Here is a 26,391-nt window from a genome sequence, read left to right on the forward strand (position 1 = left end):
AGTCTACTGGTTTGAAATGTAAGCTCTTCATTTTAACACAACAACGAGCAAAAATAAAATGTTCACTCTGAAAGACTGCTTACCTCAAGTCCTTTCAGACCTCTGCAGGTTGATTATTCCTTCGGAGATATTTCTCAAAAGTATTGTATGTGAAGAAGATGTTCTGAGACATGATTGTACCTCCTACTCACTCACAGAAGGCTGAGCAGGCTTTCAGACCAAAAACAACTCTGCGTTAATACTTAGGGGGTTGGGTTGGAGTGGGCACATTGTTCAGTTACTGGTGAGACGATGAATTAAGATCAAGGAAAGCCTTTTCAGGTAGTAAATCCATGAATGTTATCAGGTTCGCAATATTTTTCGATGGGTTTTTACAACTCTGAAAAGTTATAATGGTGGCAGAAATACACTGTCACAAAGTAATGTATGTCTGCATGTATTTGTTTGGCCAATGTAGCACCTTGCCACAGGGCATCTCAGCACATAGAGCGGGTTGTCAACTGGGTTGGCAGTTTGATCCCTCGCTCCTCCTGTCCACATGTCAAATTGTCCTCGGGCAAAATGCTGAACCCCAAGTTGCTCCCGATGAGCAGCCCGGAGGCAATGCAGGTAGAAAAACGGTATATACTGTATACTGTAAGTGCAGACACTGGTAAACTCTCACACACACAACGGTGTCCGTTGCCAGCTAGCTTCCAACTAATGTCTGTACAGTTGGTTCATTGGCTGTTTGGGGTGCAGAAACACAAAGTGCACAAGGTGCACGGTCCATCAGTCAAATTCGCACTAATGACGCAAAGGTGAAAATTTGCTCTGCTATCTGTCTGAGCCATCTTTCAGTCTGTTCGTACGAAAAGGCGTATAAATGCAACGATAATGCATAAGGCGTTCAGCGTGCAATAAGTACGCCTTTCTTGATTTCTGTCTTTTGTAGATTTAGACCATTTAAAAAGCTCAGAGGAACGTTTTTCAAATGCCATCTGTCATTCTGAACACTAATGAAGTGAAGTGACTGCAACACATCAACAGCTGCTCCATACCATTCACACGCAGGTAGACTGGGTAGTCCCACCTGTAAACCAGCAACGTACTGTGTGCTGCCATGCAAAACCAATAGTTTTAGCTTTGTTTGTTGTCATATTAAATTATACTGATCAGTAAGGATGTAACCTGCATCATGGTACAGTTTGATTCTACTCTTCAGACTGTGCTTTTGCACACATTTAAGGGACACAACTATATTATTTGTAATTACGATGTTGAACCAGGCAAACCAATGAATTAACCTCTTTGACCCGACGGACCTGGTACCGGGTTTGGCTGAGCTGTGTGTTAAAACACTGCCTTTAAAAACTTCATGAAATGCTGTGGTGGTCTTTTTTTCTGAATAGTTTCTAAAAGACAAGGCCATAACGCTACTAAAACAACACTCCAAGTGGATTTTGTCCAAACAATGTTTGTTTGGCAACGATTCCAATATTTTAGTTACAAAATCAACGCACGAAAATTTGTATTTTTACTTTATAATATTTTTGACCGTTTTTATATATATACATGTGTACATATGTACATACTTGACTTTGGATTATTTTTTATTATCTTATTTACATTGTTATTGATCTTATTTGTTATTATCTACTTGATCATATTACATTATTAAAATAAAACTACTCCATTTGGAGTCAAAATTATACATTTTAGTTGTTTTTTATTGATTTTATACTGTGCACAATGGTAGAATATGATGATGCACAGGGTAAATGTCATGGCCAAAGGCTCCACTGTGTGCACATAGCCTCCTGTAGTGGATATCAGTAGTATTTTAGAGCCAGATTCCCTTTCAAGAGGTAGAAAACCCATTTGGCACACTTTGGGTATCCAAGTGGCCACAATGGAGAGTCCTCCTGGTCCCATCCTCACTAAAACCTTTGTAGGATATATGTGCTTTGTGTTATTTATATCTGCTTTGGCACAGTTGTAGTCAAGGAGTTGCTGAATGAATTCAGTGGCATCTCTGTGCATGGCATCATTGATATAATGGTGTTATCCACTGTCTGATCTAGAAAACATTTAAGGAGAGGATAAAAATGTAAATCTTTCCTTCGGTTCATCACAGTTTACTCAGGCATAGTAACAGTCACAATGTTACTGACACTGGGGATGAATTCTCTGAGGTCTTACCTCTCCATAGAGACCAAGATCATGCATATAGACCTAGTAGTTGTGCCCCTACAGGGCTTAAGAGGTTAAATTCATTGCAAACTATAAACAATTAATCATGAAAATAATCTAAGGGTAAGAAACATAATTTCATACTCATTATAAACACTAATATCTGCCTTTGTGTTCTTCCACTACCAATCAAACAAACAGCCATGTAATGTACATCTATATGTCAGCACAACGTGTATTATCCATGTATGCCTCATGTCTGTGCAGCGTATAACGTACTTTCTTTTCTCTGGCAGCCATCTGTCTTTTCCTCTTCACTTGGCTTCTAGCAATGCTTGCGAACTTTCTTGCCACAGTCCTGGGACGGCTGATCGGGATCGAATGCCCCGCGGTTCCCTGTATGGGGGGGACAATCTCTATAGCTGTGATGCATTCGTCCCCGGCCTGCTTCGTTACAATCTTGATCTTGGACCACCTCGAGCTGGCATTGATCTTGGACACTGCAGCGTTGGCAGTTGTCGTGGGAACTGGGTTGGGATTCGTTGCAGCCTGTAACAAAACCAGAAGAGTTTTGTTAGGAACTTGAAAAGCCAGCGTGACCTGTTGTAGGGTGCATGAAGGTGTATGAAGTCATCGTGTACCACAACAAAAGTGCCAGAATGCTCCTCCAGAAAGAGTACAAAAACATCTGCTATTACAGTTTTTATGAGTTGCTTAGGCACATCTTCCCTACATCATTTTATACTGTGCAGCACAACACTTAATTTGTCCTGCAAAAGGCCTTCTCAAAACAAAACAAAGCAAACAACACATACAGTCTACTTTTACATCTTCTCTTGTGTATGAGAGGTTTACCTGTAAACATATAAAACTCAGTTTCAGCCCCTCTGGTGTAAATGTGTTTGAGACATGATAGCTGATGAGTTGTACCTTTTAAATTAAGTTTGACAACATGGGATAAGTTACACTACCCAAAACTACAGCAACTGCATGCTAACATTATAGCAAATACATTGTTGTATTCAATAACATTCATTGCCTTCAGATAACCAGATTATTATCCCATTTTGCCACCTTGTTTTCTTGTACAAACTGGATATTTAGCCCGTTATCTTGAAAACAACAACAGATATTTAACCTGTTATCACAAGAAAGAGACAGTAAAGCCATTAGAAGATGTCTTGCTTATCCCAAGAAAACAAGATAAATAACAATCTTAAGGTAATGGGAGTTAAAAAAGATAAAATATTTGAAACTTTGGCAGCTCTCGGCATCTGTGCATGTGTACAAAGTTGTCCAAAGAAAGTTGTCCACTTTGTTTCCAAATTGTCATCGATTTCCGATACCATTTTTTTCCTCCCCGATACCGATTCCGATACCTGAACTTGTGGGTAAGAGCTGTTTCCTACTGACTGTGTATGGGTGGTGGACAGTAGTTGCCAGTTGCAGTCATGACATCCGGAGCAACAGGACAGTGAAGGTTACTGTTTAGGAGCGGTGAAGAAGAATTGACTTCCAGTTAAACAAGTTGATTTTTTTAATGAATTATGGTATCAGATCGGTGCATAGACTGGCGTACTCGCCGATACCCGATCCCGAATTTTGGGCAGTATCGGACACATTTCCTGTACTGGTATCGGAACAACTCTACTTTTAAGAATGTGATGGAAATAAAGCATGTACTAGAAAAAAGAACACCAACCTCAGATATGACCTCGTTGTTGGTGTTGTGCTTTGGTTCTGTGGGGGGAATAAAAGCTGTGGACGAATCGTTGGAGCTCTCTTTTTCCTCCTAGATGGACAGATGGAGAGATGGATAGGTGGAACAACAGCACACTAACTGTGAAGCTCCGGATCAGCTACAGCTACCACACAGTAAATGTTGTCAGTGGATGTTGAAGCCATGAAGCTGTCACACTGCTGAACAACATCTGCTACTGTTAATGGAGATGTTAATGGAGATGTTAATGGTGCTAGTACCTGTGTGGGTCCTGGACTGGGCTGTGCTGTAGGCTGTGGTGGAACAGTTTTGGGTTCCTCCACTCTGCCGTTCTTCACAGCCTCCAGCGCAGTGGTGGTTGAGTCTAGACTGAGTTTGGGAGTACCGCGGGGACTGGCCTGAGGACTGGTCTCGTTGTTGTTGTTCTGCTTCAACAGGTGACTCTTCAACAAGCTGGGAGTTCTGGGAAAAACATTAGAATGGCAATTATTTATCAGGTGCACATCACCAATAGATGTAGTTGAAAGAGTGAAAAGACACACTAAGGGCGGGCAGGATTGGAGGTGGATGGGTCCAATAAACACTGGCACACGGTTTTGGCCGAAGAGATCTTAACCCCCCTTCAGAAGGTGATTATGAGAGGAGACTCCAGCAAACAGCTTCCTGGGTTTTACTTATCTTTTCATTCCAGCCCTGTCTCCTAAAAATTATGTTCCCATACAACGAAACTGCATTGTGAATTACGTTTTGAGGGAATTTTTTTGTTTTGACGTATCACAAATACGTTTGTAATGATCCGCAGAAGTCCGCGGAAGTCCACGTAGGGAGGAGGTCGGAGTGGTGGATGGGTCAACAATCATGATGTTTTTTAACTAAACCTGATCAAGTAGTTTTGCTTGACGGTCATTGTTCGGTTTCATAGATCCATAGTTATACTTGTAACTTTAAATGAAGAAAAGGTTAATGCATTGTAATTTCTATTTTTCCCCATGCCAGCTTTTCTTTTGTTTTTTATTTTCTCTCATGAAGTTTTTGGTAACTTGTATGATGTCTTGACTTGATTCCTCCTTTGATGCTCTTACTTTATTCCCTTCTTCTCTTTCTTCTCTGGCCTGTGTTTGGAGACCCTGCTCCTGGAGGCAAGGGAAATGTGGATGTACAGGACTGTCATTATAATGACAGGAAGATAGAACGCTGCTATAGCCGTCCCAAACGTCGCCGCAGGGTTCGAAAGGAACTGTAGAAAGAAAGAAAGAAAGAAAGAAAAAAAGAAAGAAAGAAAGAAAGAAAGAAACTGTTCCATTATCTACAGAGAATGTTTATACATATGCATTTTATATCTACAGTAATCAGTTTATTAGGTAATTACAATAAAATACAATAAAACTGTAAAGTTTTTGTTGACACTGTGCTGCTTAAAGGTGCAGTGTGTAGGATTTAGGGGAATCTATTGGTAGAAATGGAATATAGTATTCATAACTATGTTTCCATTAGTGTATAATCACCTGAAACTAAGAATCGTTGTGCTTTTGTTAGCTTAGAATGAGCCCTTCATATCTACATAGGGAGCGGGTCCTCCATGTTGCTCCTCCGTGTTTCTACAGTAGCCCAGAACAGACAAACCAAACACTGACTCTAAAGAGAGACTTTTACGTTACCTGAAGGCCATCGTAGTTCTCCGACATGCCCGGAAAGGGAGGAGTGGTATTCAGTTGGTTGCAATCTGCAACCTCGCCGCTAGATGCCACTAAAGTCTACACACTGGACCTTTAAACTGTTAAGTTGGTGATGGGGCTGTAGTGCACTTTGTTATATTAAAAGTGTAATATTTTTCACATATACATTAGGGGTATATTATACATACTAATAAAGCAACAAAAAATGTTTGAGGTTATATCTAAATACCTAAACAACGTTGTATGGAATTTGTCAGGAGCTCCATGGAAGTTCGTTCTTAAAATTGACTTAATAACTGTGGTGTATGGTGAATGACATCATATGAGTCTGCTGTGGGGAACCCTACATCAGTGAAACAGCACGGAGCCTGGACAAGAGACTGAATGAACACCAGAAACAAACATCATCTGTCTGTGACCTCTGGACCAAAACCAGCTTCTGGGATGCAGCATCTGGGATGCAGCATCTGGGTCGCCCTCGACGGAACACTGCAACCTGCAAGTCAAGGGTCAAGTGACTAATGGGGTTGACGAGCTGTTGTGACCGCCAGCGAGCTAATCTGCTTGCATATTTACTCCCTGCAAACTACTTTTGGCTGTGCAAGCTGTTATCACAATGGTACCAAATACACCACACTGACCGTGTGTCTGAAATACTAACGGCAGCTGCACTCATTTAATATTTCTGTAGACATTGTGAACAAAGCTGATGGACCCCATAGTGGGAGTTTCTTGTTTTATTTACGGCTTTATCGGTCCCCTTAAAATATATGATGTTTCAATGGGGTCTAATCGCCAAAGACTGCATTTTTCTTCCACTCAAAATGAAGTCTCCTAATTAAAATACGCCTATTTGGAAGTTACCTCTGTTCAGTGTGTTTCACTGATGTTTCTGACCGCGAGTAACCTCGACTTGCATGTGTTTTCCTGTGAACCAGAGGGTATTTCACTGGTGTATATATTGTATATATGTGGCAGTCGGCCATTCTCTGGTGCTTGCTGTCAATCCCTTTTCCCAAGTGTTTTTTGTTGGTTGAATTGCTGAGTGATTGGAGGGTTATTCAGTTCACCTGTTGGCTCTTTAATGAGAGTTGAGAGCAGCTTGGTGCGTTCCCCTCTTGGCCAATCAGGGTGTGACGACGCCCCTTCTGTAGGGCTTAAGAGAGGTGGGAAACTGCACATCCAGTGTCATTCTGATCCCTCCTTGACTAACTGCAATATATATTATCAGCCAGAAGCTCTGGTCTGTTTTAGGCCCTTTTGTGCTCTTTTGTGATTGATTTTGCTGATTGAGAGAGTGTTGACTGTCCTAGTGGAGGAAACACAAAGTAAACACCCTTCAATTAGGTTACCTGTGTTAGGACGGTTAGGTGCTATTCGTGTAAGGATCTAGGATAGCCTAGCGCCTGCAGGCTTTATTTTGTTATTCTCACTGAAACCCCTTTATACCCTTTCCTTTTGGTCTATTTCATTTGGGGAAACTTTAAAGGAGGGTAAAGGGGATAAATAAAAAATAATATTTAAGTTTCCTTATTTGTTTATTATTGAAGAGGCATTTGTTCATTATTATTATTATTAAGGAGGCATTTTTTGTATTTTTATGTGGATGGGAACTGCTTCTCAGTCTTCTGCCTGATCAGCTGAAGTCTGGGGAATCAGTACTGCCAAACATACAGTATATATATTGTTTTGATCTGCCTAAAGGATCAGTTATTTACTGTACCTGAATATAACACTCTCCAGGTGGCACTGTTCGCGCTCCAACGATGAACTGCCAGAACAAGATGGCAGGAGCCCACAAGATGAAGGACAGGATCCACGCTGCCGCGATCATTAGCCCTGCCATCTTAGTTGTCCTTCTTGCCGGATATGTGAGGGGCTTGGTCACGCAGAAATAGCGATCGAAGCTAATGATCAATAAGTTCATCACTGAGGCGTTTGAGACAACATAATCTAAAGCTAGCCACAAGTCACAGACCACAGGCCCAAGCGGCCAGTAGCCAACAATAATGTAGACTGTGTACAGATTCATGCTGAAAGCACCGATGATCAAGTCAGCGCATGCTAATGAAAATAAGAAATAGTTATTAACAGTTTGTAGGTGGCGGTTTACTTTGATGGACAGCATGACTAAAATGTTTCCTGTAACAGTCACAAAGCTCAGAGATCCTGTAACCAAGGCAATAAAAAACATCTCCAGAGCTTTGTATGACATTCCTGCGTCTGCTCCATCATCCACAGGAGAGCAGAATGTTGAATCATTGAAGGACGTGTTGCATGAGGTGTTGGAGAACGGGTCAGCTGATTGGATGGCTGATGACCCTGAAAGAAGAAAGAGAGAGATAAGAAGATATAGAATTACATCATCGGCATAGAGGCTGACTTTTTGGAATTGCCAGGAAACCAGATGGAATGTGAAAAAATTTCTTGTCACTATAATCTCTGTTTACCTTAATTAGTGAAGTTGTTTAGACATTTTTAAAGCTGCCTCATTAGAGATTATGTTTTTCAAAGAAGCTCAAAATAATTTAGAATTTGAAAATAAGTTATGCGTAACCATTTCTCTACTGCCACAGCTGCACTGGGGACACTTTTTAGAAGCGCACCCATCTGGTTGTACTGGCCCTCCCCCAACTACTCTGCATTCAACTCACTGGTGGCCGCAGTCTGAAGGGAAATCTAACACATGCTGTTGCTGAGTTGACAATGGTTTCAACTGTGCCATAAATGGATATAATTCAAAAAAGATAGGTGCATAGCTGGGATACAGTCTTAAGACAATTCAACAGCTGACTTTGCTCTCCCCAAGATAGATTTCTTTACTTACAGCTTTCCTGACAACACATAAGGAGTGGGGAAAATTCATAAAACCTACCCCCATAAAAAAAAGTTTCTAATAGAAATACAAATGGGAAATGGAGATGAGAAAATAATTAGTAAATGACATATATTTTTATATATTTTATTAGGGCTTGTCAATCGATTAAAATAGTTAATCGCACATTTTTTTATCTGTTCAAAATGTACCTTAAAGCGAGATTTGTCAAGTATTTGTAGCCTTTGAAAATGGCCATGCCACCTGGTTACAAATTCAAACACTTAAAGGGAATTCAATTGAAAAATAATCACTAGATTCTTCAGAACACCAGAAGTAATATCCGAGATGGGCCAAACACATTCCAGCTCATGTTGGAGGAACACTGGAATGTACTTTGCCAAGAAATACCTTTTAAATACACTACTCACAGCAGCCTTGAAGTGTATAACAATGAGATGGCTGAAAACAGACCCTCCCACATATAATACATGGACTGAAAAAGAATGTGACCTTTATCAGATGGAGCAAGTTAAATATTTATTAAGGCTCAAAAAATCCATTGATGGAGCCCTGTCATGGCTTTATTAATAAAATTAACTTTATTATCCAGTTCTCGAGTAGTATCCTTTACCATAGTAAATATTTCACCTGTATTTTACCTATGCTATCATACCTTGAAGTGGAACATTATTATTTTTTTCATGATCATTTTGAATGGGTTTGTTTGCATGTACATATAGATTTCGGATTGGTAGATATTTATCTCTCTTTTCTGTTGTTTGTTTTTTTCTTGTTTAATACTTGAATATAACCAAATGGCCAAATAGACAATAGACAAATACATTGCACTTCCCTGGCTGCTTCACAATGAAAGCCACTTGGTCTTTTGCCAATGCAATGCTTTTAATGTGGAGGATCAGCAATAGAATATGGTGCTGCTCCTTCACATTAAACAACACCTAACAGTTCCAATGTGTTTGTGGAAAGAGACACAGGTTCAATACAAATCACTGAAAGTCTTTTACAACCCATCATCCACACAACGCCTTCCAAAAGGATGATCCTTTTCGATTTGGTGTAACATGACTCAGAGAATAATGTGAATATATAATGTGTGAGAACGTGGTTTATACAGTACCCTTGGATAAGCCTGATTGATGTTCCTAGACATGAGTCATGTATTTGTGCTGATGATTTCAGCTTTGCTAACTTGGTATAAAATGAGCTTCACTCAGCAGAGAAGCTGTTTCTTAGAGATTCTGAAGTCATTATTCAGAGTCCCTTCCCTCCCCACCACAGACTATAAAACATAAACTTTATTAGATTTGTCACATACAGGTACATACATGAAATTTAGAACTAGAGCCACTTCCTATTTAAAAGACTAAGGTACAAATCAATGAATTTCGGTGCATTTACAGAGCAAATATGTTCACTGTGGACAGATGGTTCCACTTCAGACCCCCAGCCGCTGAACAAGGCCAAATCAACAGGCTCTTCACCAGCTGAATCAGGTGCATGGGTTCCTGCCTAATAACTGTCTATTTCTGCTGAGAACCGCGCACATCACACAGAAAAAATAGGCGACACATGGCGAATCTCTAGATGAGCCGCCCACAGCCGAGCCGCACTGCTCACGGTCCACGTGTCTTCTGTACAGTACCGATCCAACAGCGTCTACGCGGTATATTTTCAAACTCTGAGTTGAAAATTTAAAAGGTTATGTCAGCTTTCGGTTTCTTCAAAGATGTAAATTCTTTTAAATTGAATGTAATTGGCCTGACATTCAGCGCTGATTCTGACTTCAGTTCAGTAGTACGTTCAGTCTGTTGCTGGTCCAAGCTGTTACGTTCAGCTCAGTACAAAAGTAGCTTATAGAAGCACTGTACATAAGGTTAATAGCTTGGCAGAGTTCTCAGTCAGTTCACTTTGAACAGGTGACCATATCTAATGACACTTAATTTATTATAAACCAGCCTGTGTCTGAAATGAAATGCTCCAACCTTTCTAATATATTGATGCAGAACAGTAATCAGACATTACCGTGTGTGCGTTTATTGCTGGCACTACTTCAAAGCGCCATGCCTATTGAAAATGAATGCATGCCCTCTAACTAATCTGGGCTGTGAATTCAATTTACTCCATGGTTTAAATATATAGTTTATTGTTCTAGTCCACACAGTTATTCTGTTGATATTTAAACTCATTTAACAGAGAGAGAGAGACTGGCTGGCTCTGATAACATTCAATGAAACATATTAAGTGTACAAAGAAACGCCTGCTGCAGACCCAAGAAACTAGGAGATGAATTCAGGTCGGAACAGGAGAGATTCATGTTTTAAACATTAAAGCAGAACTCCAATCATCTTCAACCCTTCAACATTATTATTGCATGTCTTTTTTCTTTCAAAATAATGATGAGAATACTGGCAAATTCTGGGTTTTATCTGGACATTAAGGGCTGTGAGAGGAGGAAGTCACCTGCGTAGATTTTTATCTTTGTTGTCCACCCTACCCACATACAAAAAACTGGTCTCTACTTCCAGTAGGAGTTATAAGATTTGTTAACATATAGTTATGAAGAAGTTGTTTTGATTTTAGAGAGGACAATCTATTAAGAAACTTCCAGTTATTTATCACTTTGAGGCTTGTTTTGCTTTTAAATCAAGGGGTTTAAAGCAGCCAGAAAGTGTACAAAGGCCGCATTTCTAAGTGAAGACAAAGGCTGAATAAAAGCTGCTCAAAAGGATCTGAAACTGCAATTATGCAGAAAAAATGACTATAAATGATCAACTACAATGACCAGGCTTAGGGACAGCTCTTTCAACATTGGAGGTCAATTTAACACAGTCTCACGGCAGTTTATGAAATGATGTCTCTAGCTGGGCACAAAGCAATAAACCAATACTGATGCCAGGGGTTTGACACAGGTGTATTTTTTTCAAGTCTGCAAGTGGTGGATTGCTGAATTCACTCTTATGAGTTAGCCAGCACACTTTCTGATTACAGTGGAGCGCGCACCAAGATGTGTTACCTCAGCCAAATCTCCGGTTTCGATAATACAACAACACTTTCTGATCATCCATCCATGCAGCCATTGTCTATACCCGCTTGTGTTCTGCAGGATCACAGGAGTGCTGCCCACATTGGGCATGAGGCAGAGTTCACCTGGGTTGGTCACCAGTCTATCACAGAGCGGACACATACAAAATTCATACTCAAATTGAAGTGTTCGGAGCACCCGGAGAACATGCAAACTCCAGACGGAGAGAACCCAGTCGGTCAGTTCTGCATTCAAACCCAGGACCGCCGTCCTTTCAGCCACCACTGCTCCGCCTACATTTAATTATTCAGTGGGACAACAAAGGCAGTCTTTGACACCAGTGGACATTTATCCTTCATAGTCCCGAATGAGACCAAATGTTAATAAATTATCTATGAGGTTAGAAACTTTCTACTTATTCAAATTGTGAGAAATAAGTCAAACTGAAAGGAAAAAGTGTGCAAAAAGTCTGTGAGATAAACTTTTAAAATAAAATGGGTCTCTCTGTACAGACTGAAATATCTGGAGGACCAACATGTGCACCAAATAAACAGTGGGTTATTAGGACTGTGATTGTGACTGGGGAAGGGGCATACTCATATATTCATATGCTCTCTAAACAAGATTCTTCCAAGTCTCCCAACCTAAACAACCAGAGTGCTTTCTTTCCTCTTTAACCCCAGAGACATCGTGACTTTTGGTTAAAATTAGGAAACTATCTTTACACAATATAGTACTGCAGCCGCCTCACCTGGCAGGAGCTGCCTCCTGCACCTAATGTGAGGCGGTTGACTAAGGCCCTGTTCAGACCTGGTATTAAGATGCGTCCTCAGTGATCGGATCACAAGTGAACAGCTTTAAGTACGTCTGTTCACACCTGGCATTAGAATGCGTCTCCACATGCGTCTTCAGTGGCATCATGTGATCCGATCACACTTCCCCGTATGCAAATAAACACGTAGTGAACACACGGCTAATACAGCAAACGTGGTGATGTAATATTACATGAATGTCAGTAGTAATATCCTACATATTTGTGAATTCTGAGGAGGCGCGGTGATCCCGCAGATCCCAGCTGGACATCAGATGAGTAGGCGGTCCTTAATGTGGCCCAGGACGCATTCGCTACACACTGCTAAAAGAATGAGGTCATATGTGGCCCAGACCACCTCTGAATGTGGTCTGAAAGATCCGATCTCAATGCGCCCAGAGTGCGTTCACATTGCTCTCTCCTTAAGCCAGAGCCTTCTGGATGCTGAATCCGCCCGCTTGGAGATGCCCGTGACCCATTTCTTGCGGGCTGGACCTCTGACCCAGAGTACTCCCACTGCTCTGCAGAGTGACTACCCTGCAATCAACTTCCAGCGGGAAGTTCCAGGCTCTCCATACCCTCTGCTGGCTTTCAAGGAGGAGGGAGTGATATTTTCCAAGCTTGCACTCGAGGTAACTACTAGGTAAATAATAGGGAAAGACTGTGTTCATGTCGACAGCGGTCTGAGCTGCACTTGTAAGCCCAACAATCCACTCAGGCAAGTTTTGCAACACATTCTCTATTCCTACTCGTCAAATACAGCTGCTTGGTCAGTGGCCCTACGCTTCAAACTATGACGCTCTAGGTACACCTCTACCATCAGTTTTGGAGTTGTTTGTTTGCAGTTTCTGCCCGTTACATGCATTCAGTGTCTTTTCAAAATAAGGTTTAGGCAACAAAACTACTTGGTTAGGTTTAGGATAAGATCATGGTTTGGGTTAAAATAAGTACATTTGTTACATAAAATAAGTGTGCTTGTTATAACTTACATAACCGGCGTTAGTTAAGTACTTAAGTTCCGTAACAAAAGTAAAGTAAAATAAGTCAAAGTTGACTTAGTTTCACACGGGACACAAACAGCGGTCTCCTGGGTAAAAGTCCTGTGTTTGTTTGACCCATCCATCCATCCATGCTGTCCTCTCACCCACCCTACGCTGACTTTCTCACTCTTTATACTACATCAGGTGTTCTGACCATCTAATAATCGGTTTACAGCTGAGTTAGTTGAAAGCCAAAGCGTCTCACACTAAAGGGGCATTGACCATGTGTCAGTATTTTACAACTTTGGACTGAGAACGGGTTGCGATTTACGGCGCCAAAGGTTTAAAACACTGCATTTGTGACATCTTAATGGTTTTAAGAATCAGTCACGCACAGTGGGAATTACAAGCAATATGAAAGATTTCACTTGAACATTAATGTGTATGCTGCTGATGCAGAAAGGGTTAGGGTTAGTGACTACAGGCAGTGGAATTTGCATAAATATAAAATAAAAGATTGAGGAAAAAGTGCTTACTAAAGCATGTGATCAATATTTAACATGAATGAACCAGTAGGTGTGGAGAGAGAAAATGTCTCTGCTGCAGTGGTGGAGGAAGTATTCAGATCATTTACTGATGTAAAAGTACCAATACTAAATGGTACTAATACTCCATTATAATCAAAAGTCCTGCATTAGAAATGTTAAGTAAAAGTATACAAGTATTCTCAGGGATGTGCACTTAAAGTATCAACAGTAAAAGCAGCATGTGTCTAATGCTATATTATATATGTACTATTATAAAGTACAGCATTAGATTATTATTCCTCATGCAGCCTTTTATTCTTGTAGTTGGTGAAGGTGGAGCTCATTTATAACTATTTTAGATAAGGCGGAATTAAAAGGTTATTTCCATTACAGATTAATCTGCAGCTTATTTTCTTGATCAATTAATTTATGGTTTAGTTTGTAAAACGTAAGAAAATAGTGAGAAATGCCTTCACAATTAGTGACACCTTAAAAAGGCTTCACGTTTGAGAAGCTGAAACGATGAAATGTTGTTTGATTAATTGACGTTTGAGCTCACATTTTATATAATATTTTTTTTTTATATTCATATTTTTTTCTTCATCTGTTTTTTATGTAAACTACAGTTGTAGCTACAGCTCTCAGATACAGTGAAAAAAATAATATTTCCCTCTGAAATGTAGCGGAGTAGAAGTATAAAGTGTCATGAACTGCAAGTACTCGAGTAAAGTACAGATACCTCAATATGTACTTAGTTACATTCCACCTCTGCAAGGCTGCACAATCCTATTATTTTAATGACATAAAGTGAAAGAACCAAACCCCTGTCCATGAATATAGGGCTTAGTAAGAGGATTCGTTGTGCAAAATTGCACCAACCCCCTTGTGCACCTAATTTCAAAGTGCAGATATTCCTTCTTAACTTGATCGCTGCCATTTCATGTTCCTCAAGGCTACAGAGATCAAATATGTTTGAGCTGAAGCTTAACCAGTATAATGGTAAAGAAGTTCCACACAATTAATATGGAACTATATGTTTTATTTATTATTAGGGCTGTCAAAGTTAATCAGAACGCGTTAGCGCAAATTCGTTTTAACGCCAGTAATTTCTTTAATGCATTAACGCAATCAATCTTTCTGAGGTTGTAGCGGGCTCAGTTTTAAAGCTAGAGTGAAGAAACTGGTGTCATATAAACCTAGAAAACCTGATGAATCCATTGGTACTAACCGTGTCATACTAGCCTGTCGCAAAGGAGGCTAAATAACGCTCCAAACTTACGCTAAATTTTATGATAATCACATGCAGTTTGGGGGCAAGTCATAGTCAAGTCAGCACACTGACACACTGACAGCTGATGATGATTTGAGCATATTGTTTTATGCTAAATGCAGTACCTGTGAGGGTTTCTGAACCATATCTGTCATTGTTTTGTGTTGTTAATTGATTTACAATAATAATATATACATACGTTCACATAAAACAACCAGGTTTACCCACTCCTGTGTTGATAAGAGTATTACATACTTGACAAATCTCCCTTTAAGGTACATTTTGGACGGATGAAAAATGTGCAATACATTTGTGATTAATCGCAATTAAATATTTCAATTGATCAACAGCCCTACTTATTACATATACTGCATAAAAGTCTTTCATTTTTTTCCCCATGCATATTAAAAATACAGAAACATCAGTGCATACATATTGCATCATACTGTACATACATTTACACATACAGTTTGGTAGCTGGCCAGCACATAACCATAAAACACATGGATGCACACATGTATTGTACACAGGCACAACTCCCCTGGTGCCAGTTCGACCATGCGAGGCATCGAGTGGAGAGAAAGACTTTGTTTAAACATGTATGTAATGCATCTGCAGTGCTTGAATCATGTATGCTGCCTCTGTAAGGCGCGCCCCTACTGCTCTCTGACAATGATATATGCAGGGGGGCTGCAGTTACTGTAAATCTGAAATCTTAGTTTGCTGCTATAGAACGGCACCATCACTGGTGGTACGCTCCAATTTAAACTACATTATTATAATGATAACATGTGGGAATAATACCATGAAGTCACAATTAACCACAGCTATAATAGTTATATAATCAGAATATACATATGTTAGTTTGTGTGGAGTTTGCATGTTCTCCCCGTGTTAGCATGGGTTTTCTCCGGGTGCTCAGGTTTCCCCCCACAATCCAAAGACATGCAGGTTAATTGTTGACTCTAAATGTCCCGTATATGTGTGAATGTGAGCGTGAATGGTTGTTTGTCTCTATGTGTAAGCGGTTACAGATAATGGATGGATATATACATATTTATAGTATATATAATATATTGTATCCTGCATGTTACAAGTTTATGCATAACAGCTATAATGCTATTTTCACATTTCGTTTTTTGTCTACTGTGTTAAATCAGTTTTTTTCATGTATTGTGCATATTATTATGTTATGTATTATATATTTATATTCAGGGTGCGATTTGCCCGAGGAGATGGGGGGGGGAATTCCCCGCCTCTGGTCTATATATCCCTGCGTCTGCTGAATTTTTTATCTCCGGTGGGGACCAAATTCCTCCCTCCCTCATCGAGATTAATAGCCAATAGACCATATAAAATCCCTAAAAATAAAATCTTTTCAAAACTTATCGAAGTAAAGTGCTGCAACATGAGACGATTCTACAGTGCAAACAGCTATAAAATCAGAAATGGACTTTCACTGGCAGCCTGCATGCTGTGTTACAACAGAGATGAACGTCTCTTTAATTCTTTTGACATTTTTACACTTTTAATATATGCATATATACTTACATAAAGTTTTATTCATTACAAATATTACTAAATGTGCTTAAATTCTTTCGCATTATACTATAATGAAAGATTATTAATAGACTAACCGATATTATTGGGTGGCCTGTGAAAGATATTGAGCAACATTAGGTCTGTTATGTTCTTAAAGGGCTCCCAGAGCCATGTATACATGTTTTATTCATCATTCATGTGGGCCAAGTGGAGCTAATTCTGGATACAGTGTCTATTGTTTATGTAATACTCGAGTCACTATACTTACAGTTTGAGTTTTTTTATGTAATCATTAAATAATCTCTAATATCATCGATGCTGGATTGTGAGTAGAAACGGAACAAACGGAGAGATAAGACTTTGAAGAGTTCATCAGTTAAATAACAAACTTTTTCGCTTTCAACGCATCTTCTAGTCTCCATCAGCAGATGGAGTTTGTTAAGGTGTCACCACGTGACCTCGTAGTGTGCGATATGACAAGTTATGGTAACTTCTGTCTTTGCTCAGAGTTGGTTTGTGAATTTTCTAAAAAAAATCTTCCTGTCTAAAACGGCTCTTGCCAAAAATAGAGATCAAAAAAGACATTTCAATTCTATCTAAGGACCCACCCGTCCACACAGAAGACTTGGCTTAGAGCCTCTATGAAATATACAACACAGGCTGATGAGAAGCACATTACCATTGATTTCATCACCATCATCTTATATACTGGTATATACAGTACATGAACAGCATGCCAGTAACAAGGCTCTAGCCGGCACGCTGTTGCAACATTTATGTCTCTCTAACATGGGCGTACAGACAACCAGCAGCCAGCACTCTATTGAAATATTCATCTAAAATAGACATTAAATTAAATTATACAGCTGGAGATGTTTGCCGGTTTCATTCCTCATTTACCTACTGCAGCTTTAGACCTGAAAAGTCTAAACGTTTGCTGAATAACACTCAAACGGAATGCTTATAAATCCACGAACATTGTGATGCATCCTGTAATAAATACTGTGTAATCATTTGACATTCAGTAACAGCAAGTCTGAGACTATATTGTGCCTCGGTTTGTCTGGGATTGGACATGTTTTGATGTGTTGGGGATGCTTACGCTCAATGATTTCTCCCCAGAGAAGAAACTGGTGAATAATGGGTGACCTTCCCCTTATACCTCCACGCTGAAACCCGAATATACATGTTACATTTTGAAAAGACAGGCTCAAAAAGAGGAAGAAATACAAAATGGTCCTCAGGGAACGAAGCTGGTCTAGCGGTTTTCCAGCAAACAAGCCCCTGTGGGGCCACTGTGGTTGTTTTTGTTGGAAGTGTGGACGAGAACAAACCAACACTGAACCCACAGGTCCCACTGCACGGCCCGCAGCATCATCCTGATTATTGGTCCACTGTGGGTTTCTGTGTGCAGGCCTCACTAAGGACGCCTTAAAGACCAGTTGTGCTTGTTATGTCAAGATCAGAAAGAAATTGTTATTCTGCTAGCACCACAAAACCAAAGCTGTTGTAGGCAGGTTGGAGCAAATATGATTAAAAAAAAACAGGTCGCTATATCCTGACAGTAGTGCATGAGAAGCTGTTTTAGCTGTCAAATGAGAAAGTTTGTGACCAAGTTGAGGAAATACCGAGCACCGCCCACCAGCCGGAGCAAACATTCTCATTTTACAGCGAAACAGTACACTACAAGATGTTTCTGAGAACATTTGAGGCGAGATATAGACATTACAGTAACAGAATATTGATTCATATTTGATCAGCGCTGCCTAGTTTGACCGTTTGGAGTGATTGACAGCTGCTTCCGTTGAATGAACAGCCAATAGGAACGCTCTCTCTCTGAAGTGACCTGTGATTGGCCAAAGTCTCCCTTCACGGGCTGGACTTTTTAGAGCCTGAAAACGGAGCCATGAGGAGGGGCAGAAGTCTAGTTTTCTCTCAGAACACTTGAATTACAATATGCTGAAAGGTTATTATTTTGCCGACTATGTTTGGTAAAAAAGTAAATGAATAAAATAGGACAGAAAGTCTTTATTCCCATGGCTTATTACAACTTTGCTTTATTTTTTTAGCTCTGATCTTTATTGGTTAATATATATAATATACATTTGGTATATGAACTCACCAAAGCTGCTGAGATTTAAATCGGATAAGGGTTTTTTATTTCCCACCCGACCCATTATGAGAGCCAATCCAAACCATCTGACCCACGAACCGCCAACTTTATGCATTAGGCTATAGTAGCACAATTGTCAGGACTGTGGTCTGAGACAAAGACAGAGACAAGCTGACTCGAGCGCTGTGGCTCGCATTGTGTTTGTGTGTTAGAGAGAGACAGAGAGGGGAAGAGAAGGTGAACTATTGCACGTAATGTTTCTGCAAGTCATTAATAACTTATTATGGAACAGTTTGTTCAGGAGTGAGTCCCAGTTTTGTTTATCTCGTGCACACTCACAAAGACGGACATGCATGTGCACGCCGCATTCCTACCAATGGTCATATTATTCTGCTCCGGCAGAAGGGACACCTTCAAAAAGCTCACATCCCTACTTCTAGTTTCTGTTCTCTTATATTATTTGTTTTTCTCCATGTATATAAAGCATAATTTGGTCCCCTGCTATAAAATTACAAGCTATTATTATTATTATCTACATGTGGTGATAATGTGCCAAGAAATACAGCAGTGCGCCCACAAATGCAGTGCAGAAGAAGACTGCAAAAAGACATTGCAGGATTTAAAATACCTAAAAAACTGGCTTTGCAAATGTGGTAATTCACACCGAAGGTAACCGAACTTTAGTTTTGTTTACAAGAAAACTCCACGGTGCACCTTTAAATGCACGTTATTGACGCTCTGTGATCTGAACCACCACGATATGAGACCAGAAATGCAACACAGTTTTTCTTCTCATGCATCCATCCATCAAACAGTGAAGACCAATGAAGTAGAATAATAACAATATTTTTACAGATTTTTACAGAAACCAATTAAAAAATGTCTTGGTGCAACACTACAAAGGCGTTGGAGGTGGTAGAACACACTCATATACGCTCAACAGAGATGTCGAACATGATCAGACCAGCTAGATTCCAGCGGCACTGATCAGTGGTCAGTGGTAATGAGCAGATTCTCATCATAATGATCCCACTCTGGAGCCCGTTAGGCTGTTTCAACTTCCAACATCACAGCCCCTCTCCCCGCCTGAGGGTCTGCCATGCAAAGTCATTGTCCTTTTAAATCTGTTTTATGTGTGTTTATTTGATTCTCAATGAATTTACCATGTAAACGTTTCTCTCCAATTCTAACTGGAGTTTTAAACGTGGTTAGTGTGCCTCATGGGGTGCACTTGACTGCTCTGACATCCATAATCCCCGAAAGCACTGCTGTACCGACTGCTAGGCAGTGCAGACTTGGTGACGTGGGAATCTCCAGAGAATTTCTGCTGTCGGTGCAGCTATCACACAGACATTCTGGGTTTTAGTCCAGTGATGTTGGGCTACTGTATCCCCAAAAGAGACAAGAAAACGTATTCCAGAAAATGAGTCGGAAACCAGCAGGCAGGGAGGAGTACCTGTGAGGGTTTCTGGACAATATTTGTCATTGTTTTGTGTTGTTAATTGATTTCCAATAATAAATATATACATGCATTTGCATAAAGCAGCATATTTGTCCACTCCCATGTTGATAAGAGTATTAAATACTTGATAAATCTTCCTGTAAGGTACATTTTGAACAGATAAAAAATGTGCGATTAATCACAATGAACTGTGGAATTGATTGACAGCCCTAATAGATAGATAGATAGATAGATATTTGGCCCATCCATTTGACTGCACATATCCCTATACATTATTAATTTAGCTCCTGCTTGGGCAGACTGTCAGAGTCACTATTAAAAACAAAAACTTGACACTGACATGTCAAATTGCTGCAGTCTGTGTTTGGACCTGCTGGGACAGTGTGCACCGTTTCCCCTCTTAGCGGTAGGAATACATCATTCACTGCCCTTGAGCAAGACACAGCCCCTTAGAACTGACCGCAGGCTCTGTGCTGTGGAGGCCTATTGCTTCTACGGTGTCAGGGCTAGTCAATTACAGATGACTTTTTCTCATATGGATGTTTTGGTAGACCCAATAAAATCGAATTTAACTAAATTAGTCCAAGGTCAGAGGACATCTGGTGAGCGTCTCTCACTCCATTTCTGTCTTTGTCCGTCCGTAGACACTATCTCCTCACTTTCTCTTCATCTCTTCATCTCTCTCTCTCTAACCCTCTCTTTTCCCTTTGTGTGTGTGTGAAGTAGAGAGGGAGTTTTATACCCCCCCAAGCACATCATAGCGTTGCCAATCCATACTTCACAGTGCAAGGCCAGCAGCGCTCTGTGTGAGCATGTGTGTGCGTGCATGTGTGTGCACTAGCAACATTAGCTATTCTATTTGACACATTCACACTGTAATGGAGCTTCTCTCCCTTTCTAGCATCAGTTCGCCTCTCCAGCTCCAGATATCTCGCTTTATTCCTTTTTTGTCTTTCCCCTTTATATGTTGGCCCGGTTCCACAAGGGGGCATGAGACTAAATGTTAGACCTGGTCCCATCACAAATACAGGTTCCTTTACTGGGTTCTGATGGGAAATAAAACAAAGAGTCTAGAGCCACACTAAGGCAATCTATCCAGTAGTTGTTAAGATATTTCAATCTGCACCAAAGTGGTGGACCAAATGACCGTCAATCGATTCAAATATTTTTTAATCTGTTCAAAATGTAATTTAAAGTGAGATTTGTCAAGTATGTAATACTCTTATCAACACAGGAGTAGGTAAACCTAGTTGTTTTATGCAAATGTATGTATATATTTATTACTGTAAATCAATTAACAACACAAAACAATGACAAATATTGTTCAGAAACCCTCACAGGTACTGCATTTAGCATCAAAAATATGCTCAAATCATCATCAGATGTCAGTGTGTCAGTGTGCTGACTTGACTATGACTTGCCCCCAAACTGCATGTGATTATCATAAAGTGGGCATGTCTGTAAAGGGGAGACTCGTGGGTAACCATAGAACCCATTTACATTCACATAGCTGGAGGTCAGAGGTCAAGGGACCCCTTTGAAAATAGCCATGACAGTTTTTCCTTACTAAAATTTAGCGTCACTTTGTTGCGTTATTTAACCTCCTTTGCGACAAGCTAGTATGACAAGGTTGGTACCGATGGATTCATTAGGTTTTCTAGTTTCATATGATACCAGTACCTTCACTCTAGCTTTAAAACTGGGCCTGCTACAATTTCTGAAATATTGATTGCATTAATGCGTTAAAAATGTGAATGACCACAACTTCAAGTTGGTAGCAAATCTAAAGGGCAAGTGTTTCTGGAGTATTTTAGATGTCCATCCTCCATCTCACACACACACTTTTTATGTCAGCAGCACATCCTGACTTACTGGAAGAGTCAGTGCACCATTCAACCAGCATGTTTCAGCACAGAATAGATCAAACACAGACTATACACCCAAATGTCTGAGTCATCATCAATTAAACAATCACACATTTCAGATCACCCCTCTTCTTCCCGTCAGTAGTTCTCACATTGTTCCAGCATTTGCTGCAGCCACCTAACTCTCCACTTTCCTGCACACCCGCCCCAGTTCGGCACCAGTTCCCCGTTAAGCTGGTGGTATGCTTCTTGGGGCAGGCACTTGCGTCGCGCAATTTGAAACATCAAGGTCTGAGGCCACACAGTTCTTTGTTGATGATTGGCTCATTAGTCAGTAGTCAGTGGGAACCCCAAACCAATCACTTCCAAAACACACTGATAATCACATAATCATCGTATAAAGACCATAAGAACATACAAATCTAGTAGAAAAAGCACATATGCTGTAAAGGTTTTAACTAAGAACCATCACATTTGGCTTTTCCTGCTTTTTTCTTCTACAGCAGCCTTTGCCATATGCTTGCTGTAGATTGGTCCACAGTGGATGAGAGCTTGGCTCAGGAGGTCCATATATATATGGTAGGTTACGAAGAGACTCTCTGGGCCGACACACATTTAGTTCAACTCTTGCCAGTAGTACGGTAGACTATGCCAAAACAGATCTGGACCCGATGCCTCTCAGAGCCTTCACAGTCAACCCACTCACACATTATCGGATCACAGTAAGATCGATATCTATTTGAAGAGGGCACACGCTAACTATGAACCCAGAAAACTGTGCAACATCACACATTCATATAGATGGAAATCAGACAGCATGGAGAGCTAAAAGGCATTAGCAAATCCCAACATCCAATATTGAATTGATTTCTTTCTTTCTGAAATGTTTCCCCGTGATAATTATGTTGTAAACTCTGCAGAGGAGAAAATGAATGTGATCTTTGATGAATGGCATTGTTATCACAAAACTGAACTGACTAAGGTGCGTCGGGAGTAATGGTGGGAGTATGGCCGACGTGACCCGGCACAATGACACAAGAACTCTGCTGAGAGCAACAAAAAAAAAAACGGCTGGAGCCGCAAAACATTTGAGCATTGTGATGAAGGTAACACAGTTTATAGTCTAAGTATATATATATATATAAGTCTAATGCAGTGAGGGCCAAAGAGCAAATGTACTACAAAGTATCACGGCCACATTGACGGAAAAAACATCTGAGATTTACAGAATAAACGAGAATAAAGTCGTTATGTTACGAGAATAAAGTCATAACTTTACAAAAAAAAGTCGTAATATTATGTGAATAGACTCATATTATGAGAAAAAAGTCAGAAGTTTACTAGAAAAAAAGAAAATAACAGGTAAAATTACTACTTTATAGTATTATGACTTTATTCTCATAATACTACAACTTTTTTTCTCGTAAACCTATGACTTTATTCTCGTAATATTATAACTTTATTCTTGTAATATTATGACTTTATTCTCGAAATCTCAGATTTATTTTTTTTCCTCAATGTGGCCCTAATACTCCGTCGCACCGTCGTACCATAGACCTACAACAATGATAAATAGAATTGAAAATGTAAACAAAAAAACAGTTATTCATTTCCACTAATGTTTTTAAAAATCCACAGGGAGCCACTGGAGAGGAGCTAAAGAGCCGCATGAGGCTCTGGAGCCGCAGGTTACGGACCCCTGCCCTAACTGAACAAGAAATAAGAAAGGGAAGGCCTTTGCAAGTTTTATTGATTGATTTCAAGAAAGCCTTCGATACCATCTGGTATGAAGGCCTCTTCTACAGGCGAAGTTGTCACGATGCCACCCTAGTGACAGTGTCTGTCAGACACTGTCTGTGTCTTAGTCTGCTAGTCCTGCCTGTCTGTGTTTGTCTGCACTGAGCTTCAGTCTCTGCCGGATTGTCTCTCTGTGGAACAGTTTGTTGTAACAGTGAAGTCTAGCCTTAGCCTTTATCAGTTTGTTGTTACCTGTCTGCCTGAATCAAGCCTAAACCTCTGTCTCCATCTGCACAGTTCAGCCAGCCTGCCACGCCAAACCTAACGTGGACGCTAGTCGTTTTCACAAGAAAACAGCTTTAAAATTGCCTTAATGCAGAAGCAGTCCCAGACTCAACACCATGTGCCTTCACACCAGCTTCTTCCACACCTTGTTCACCAGAAATGTCACTTCAGGTTAGGGTAATTACGCACAATGATGTTTAAAAAGCCACTTTTCAACCATGTACTGTTCTATCCTCTAGAGCCATTTAAACAGGATACACTTAATGCTATTAAAGTGTTACTTTGTGATTAACATCGGCACTAACAACTCCGGCAGCACAAGTTCTAATGGGAAAGAATGAGATGACCTTTGTTGCATTATTTCCTCCACTAAATTCCCTGGGTGTCACATCAGAGATTTGCCCAGATGCACTTCCACTGGAGCTGACCTTATCTACATTTCATCAGCACAGTCCCGTGTCCTTAAAAAAAACTCATTTTTTTGCCGCCATCGGTGCATATTTCTGTGTGTCTGCACATTGCACAGCGAAGGTTATTAGGCACCATCTAATGTTCCCCCACATCTAGATTAGAAAAATTTTAATCTAGTGAGCGAGACAATATGTCTTGCAGCAGCACAATAACATCCAGTAAAATAGGTCAGGTTTCAGATGTCTTTCTACAGTTACTACAGACATTAAAGTATGCAAAATATCTCTATAATATAGGAAGAGTGCAGTATAGTGTATGTAGGATGTTGTACATTTTCAGTTAATTTAATCAACCCATTGAGACATGTGATCCCGACCGAACTTAACTGTCTTTCAGAAGCTGTAGCAGGTTCAGTTTTAGAGCTAGATTGAAGGTACAGATATCATATGAAACTAGAAAATGAAAAGGAATCCATTGGTACCAAACATGTCATGCAAGTTTGTTGGGAAGGACACTAAATAAAGCTCCAAATTTAGGCTCTAATGATGTTAGTCATAGTAGCCATTTCATTATATTGAGGCCATTTTTTAAAACGTAACCTCACTGTATAAAATGACCTGTGGTGACCTCTAGGATAATCACAGTCTCATGAAACTTAACAGCCGCAAGCTAGAGACCCAGAGCATTCAGAGGATGGATGGCTTTCCTAACTAGATTGACAATAAGGGGGATTTCTGAGCAGTTTACACAACAGAAGTGCTCGTCATCCAATCGCCGAAAAATGTGCAGAAATCTCCAAATGTCAAAAGTTTTTGATCCCAAATCACAGCATGGCTTTTTCTATGGTGTTCCTCAAGGTCTTGGTGTCTTAATGTGGTATTTCGGAGGGATTATTGATCATTTTTATCAATTCTCGAGTGGTAAAAAAATTGTTAAATTTAGCACCAAATCTGTGTAACAAATTGTAACAACCCAGAAATTGCTGCAACAACTTATGAGACATAATAGAGCATCGGGATGGACATCATATACTTCTGTCATAACGTTGTAAACCCTTAAACACTTTCACTATTTATTTTAATTGATTCATTTTATTGTGGGTCCCAGAGGGTTACGATGGTATATGTTGGCCAGCACGAACCAATAGCGAGCTCCACGGCACCATACTCACCACTTTGTTGCTCTGAGAAAAGCTTATCATTGCTATTGCAGTAAGGTTACATCACTGTAATGTACCGATTGATCTAGTGCTGTGGAATGTACAGCACACAGAGTGAATCAAGACAACAGGTAGATATGGAGGAAGAGTTTCCATCAACAGCAAATAGAAACAGAAGGTTTCTTGCTGAAGTAGTGTATAAAACATGGAAAAGTAGAAATAAAGTCTCTAATATGAGCCTGTGTCAAATAAAGCTCAAGTTCAAATAGTGGCTGTTGCTATCTTCACTCGATCCAGTAATAAGCACGTTCCTTTTTAATGATGATGATGGGTAAATTAATTAATACAATATTAGCGATGTTAGCACAATCAGTTCTAATCCTACCAGACCAGTCGTCCTTCCTCTCTAGCTTTGAACAGTTGGAATAAATCCTGCCTCTCGTCAAACCCCTACCCCCTAATTCCTCTATCGCCCCTCTGCATCCTACCCTCTCTCTCTCCAACTTTACATCCCTCTGTGCCCATTTCGATGCCAGCACACAGGGAATGTGCCAGTAACAACATCTGGGGCTGACACATACACATTCACGTCCAGACACACATACACAGCCACACAGTAAATGCAACATGGCAACTGCAGTATCCTGAAAAACTAGGCCATTACAGGATAGAAACAGAGTGTAAGATGACAGCCGAACTACAGGTTGTAAAGGATGCTAGTGGAACTGTAAGGCTTCGGTAGGAGGGTCTGTTGTTTCAATATGCAGCACCACCAAAATATATATTCAAATTCTGAATCA

At 40.1% G+C, this 26,391-nt stretch overlaps 1 protein-coding gene across 1 annotated transcript in view; it reads right to left on the bottom strand.

Annotated features, from left to right (window-relative positions):
- chrm4a (cholinergic receptor, muscarinic 4a) overlaps window positions 1–26,391 on the bottom strand; it is a 41,849-nt gene that overhangs the window by 4,061 nt on the left and 11,397 nt on the right. Inside the window, exons 2-6 of the mRNA XM_037762275.1 lie at window positions 7,292–7,890; window positions 4,975–5,129; window positions 4,153–4,354; window positions 3,875–3,964; window positions 2,452–2,721 (exon numbers count right to left, since the gene is read on the bottom strand). Of these exons, the coding sequence (XP_037618203.1) occupies window positions 2,452–2,721; window positions 3,875–3,964; window positions 4,153–4,354; window positions 4,975–5,129; window positions 7,292–7,890 (1,316 nt within the window). The remainder of the gene's footprint in view (window positions 1–2,451; window positions 2,722–3,874; window positions 3,965–4,152; window positions 4,355–4,974; window positions 5,130–7,291; window positions 7,891–26,391) is intronic.

Source organism: Sebastes umbrosus, chromosome 24 (genome assembly GCF_015220745.1).
Source record: "Sebastes umbrosus isolate fSebUmb1 chromosome 24, fSebUmb1.pri, whole genome shotgun sequence".
Taxonomy (NCBI): Eukaryota; Metazoa; Chordata; class Actinopteri; order Perciformes; family Sebastidae; genus Sebastes; species Sebastes umbrosus.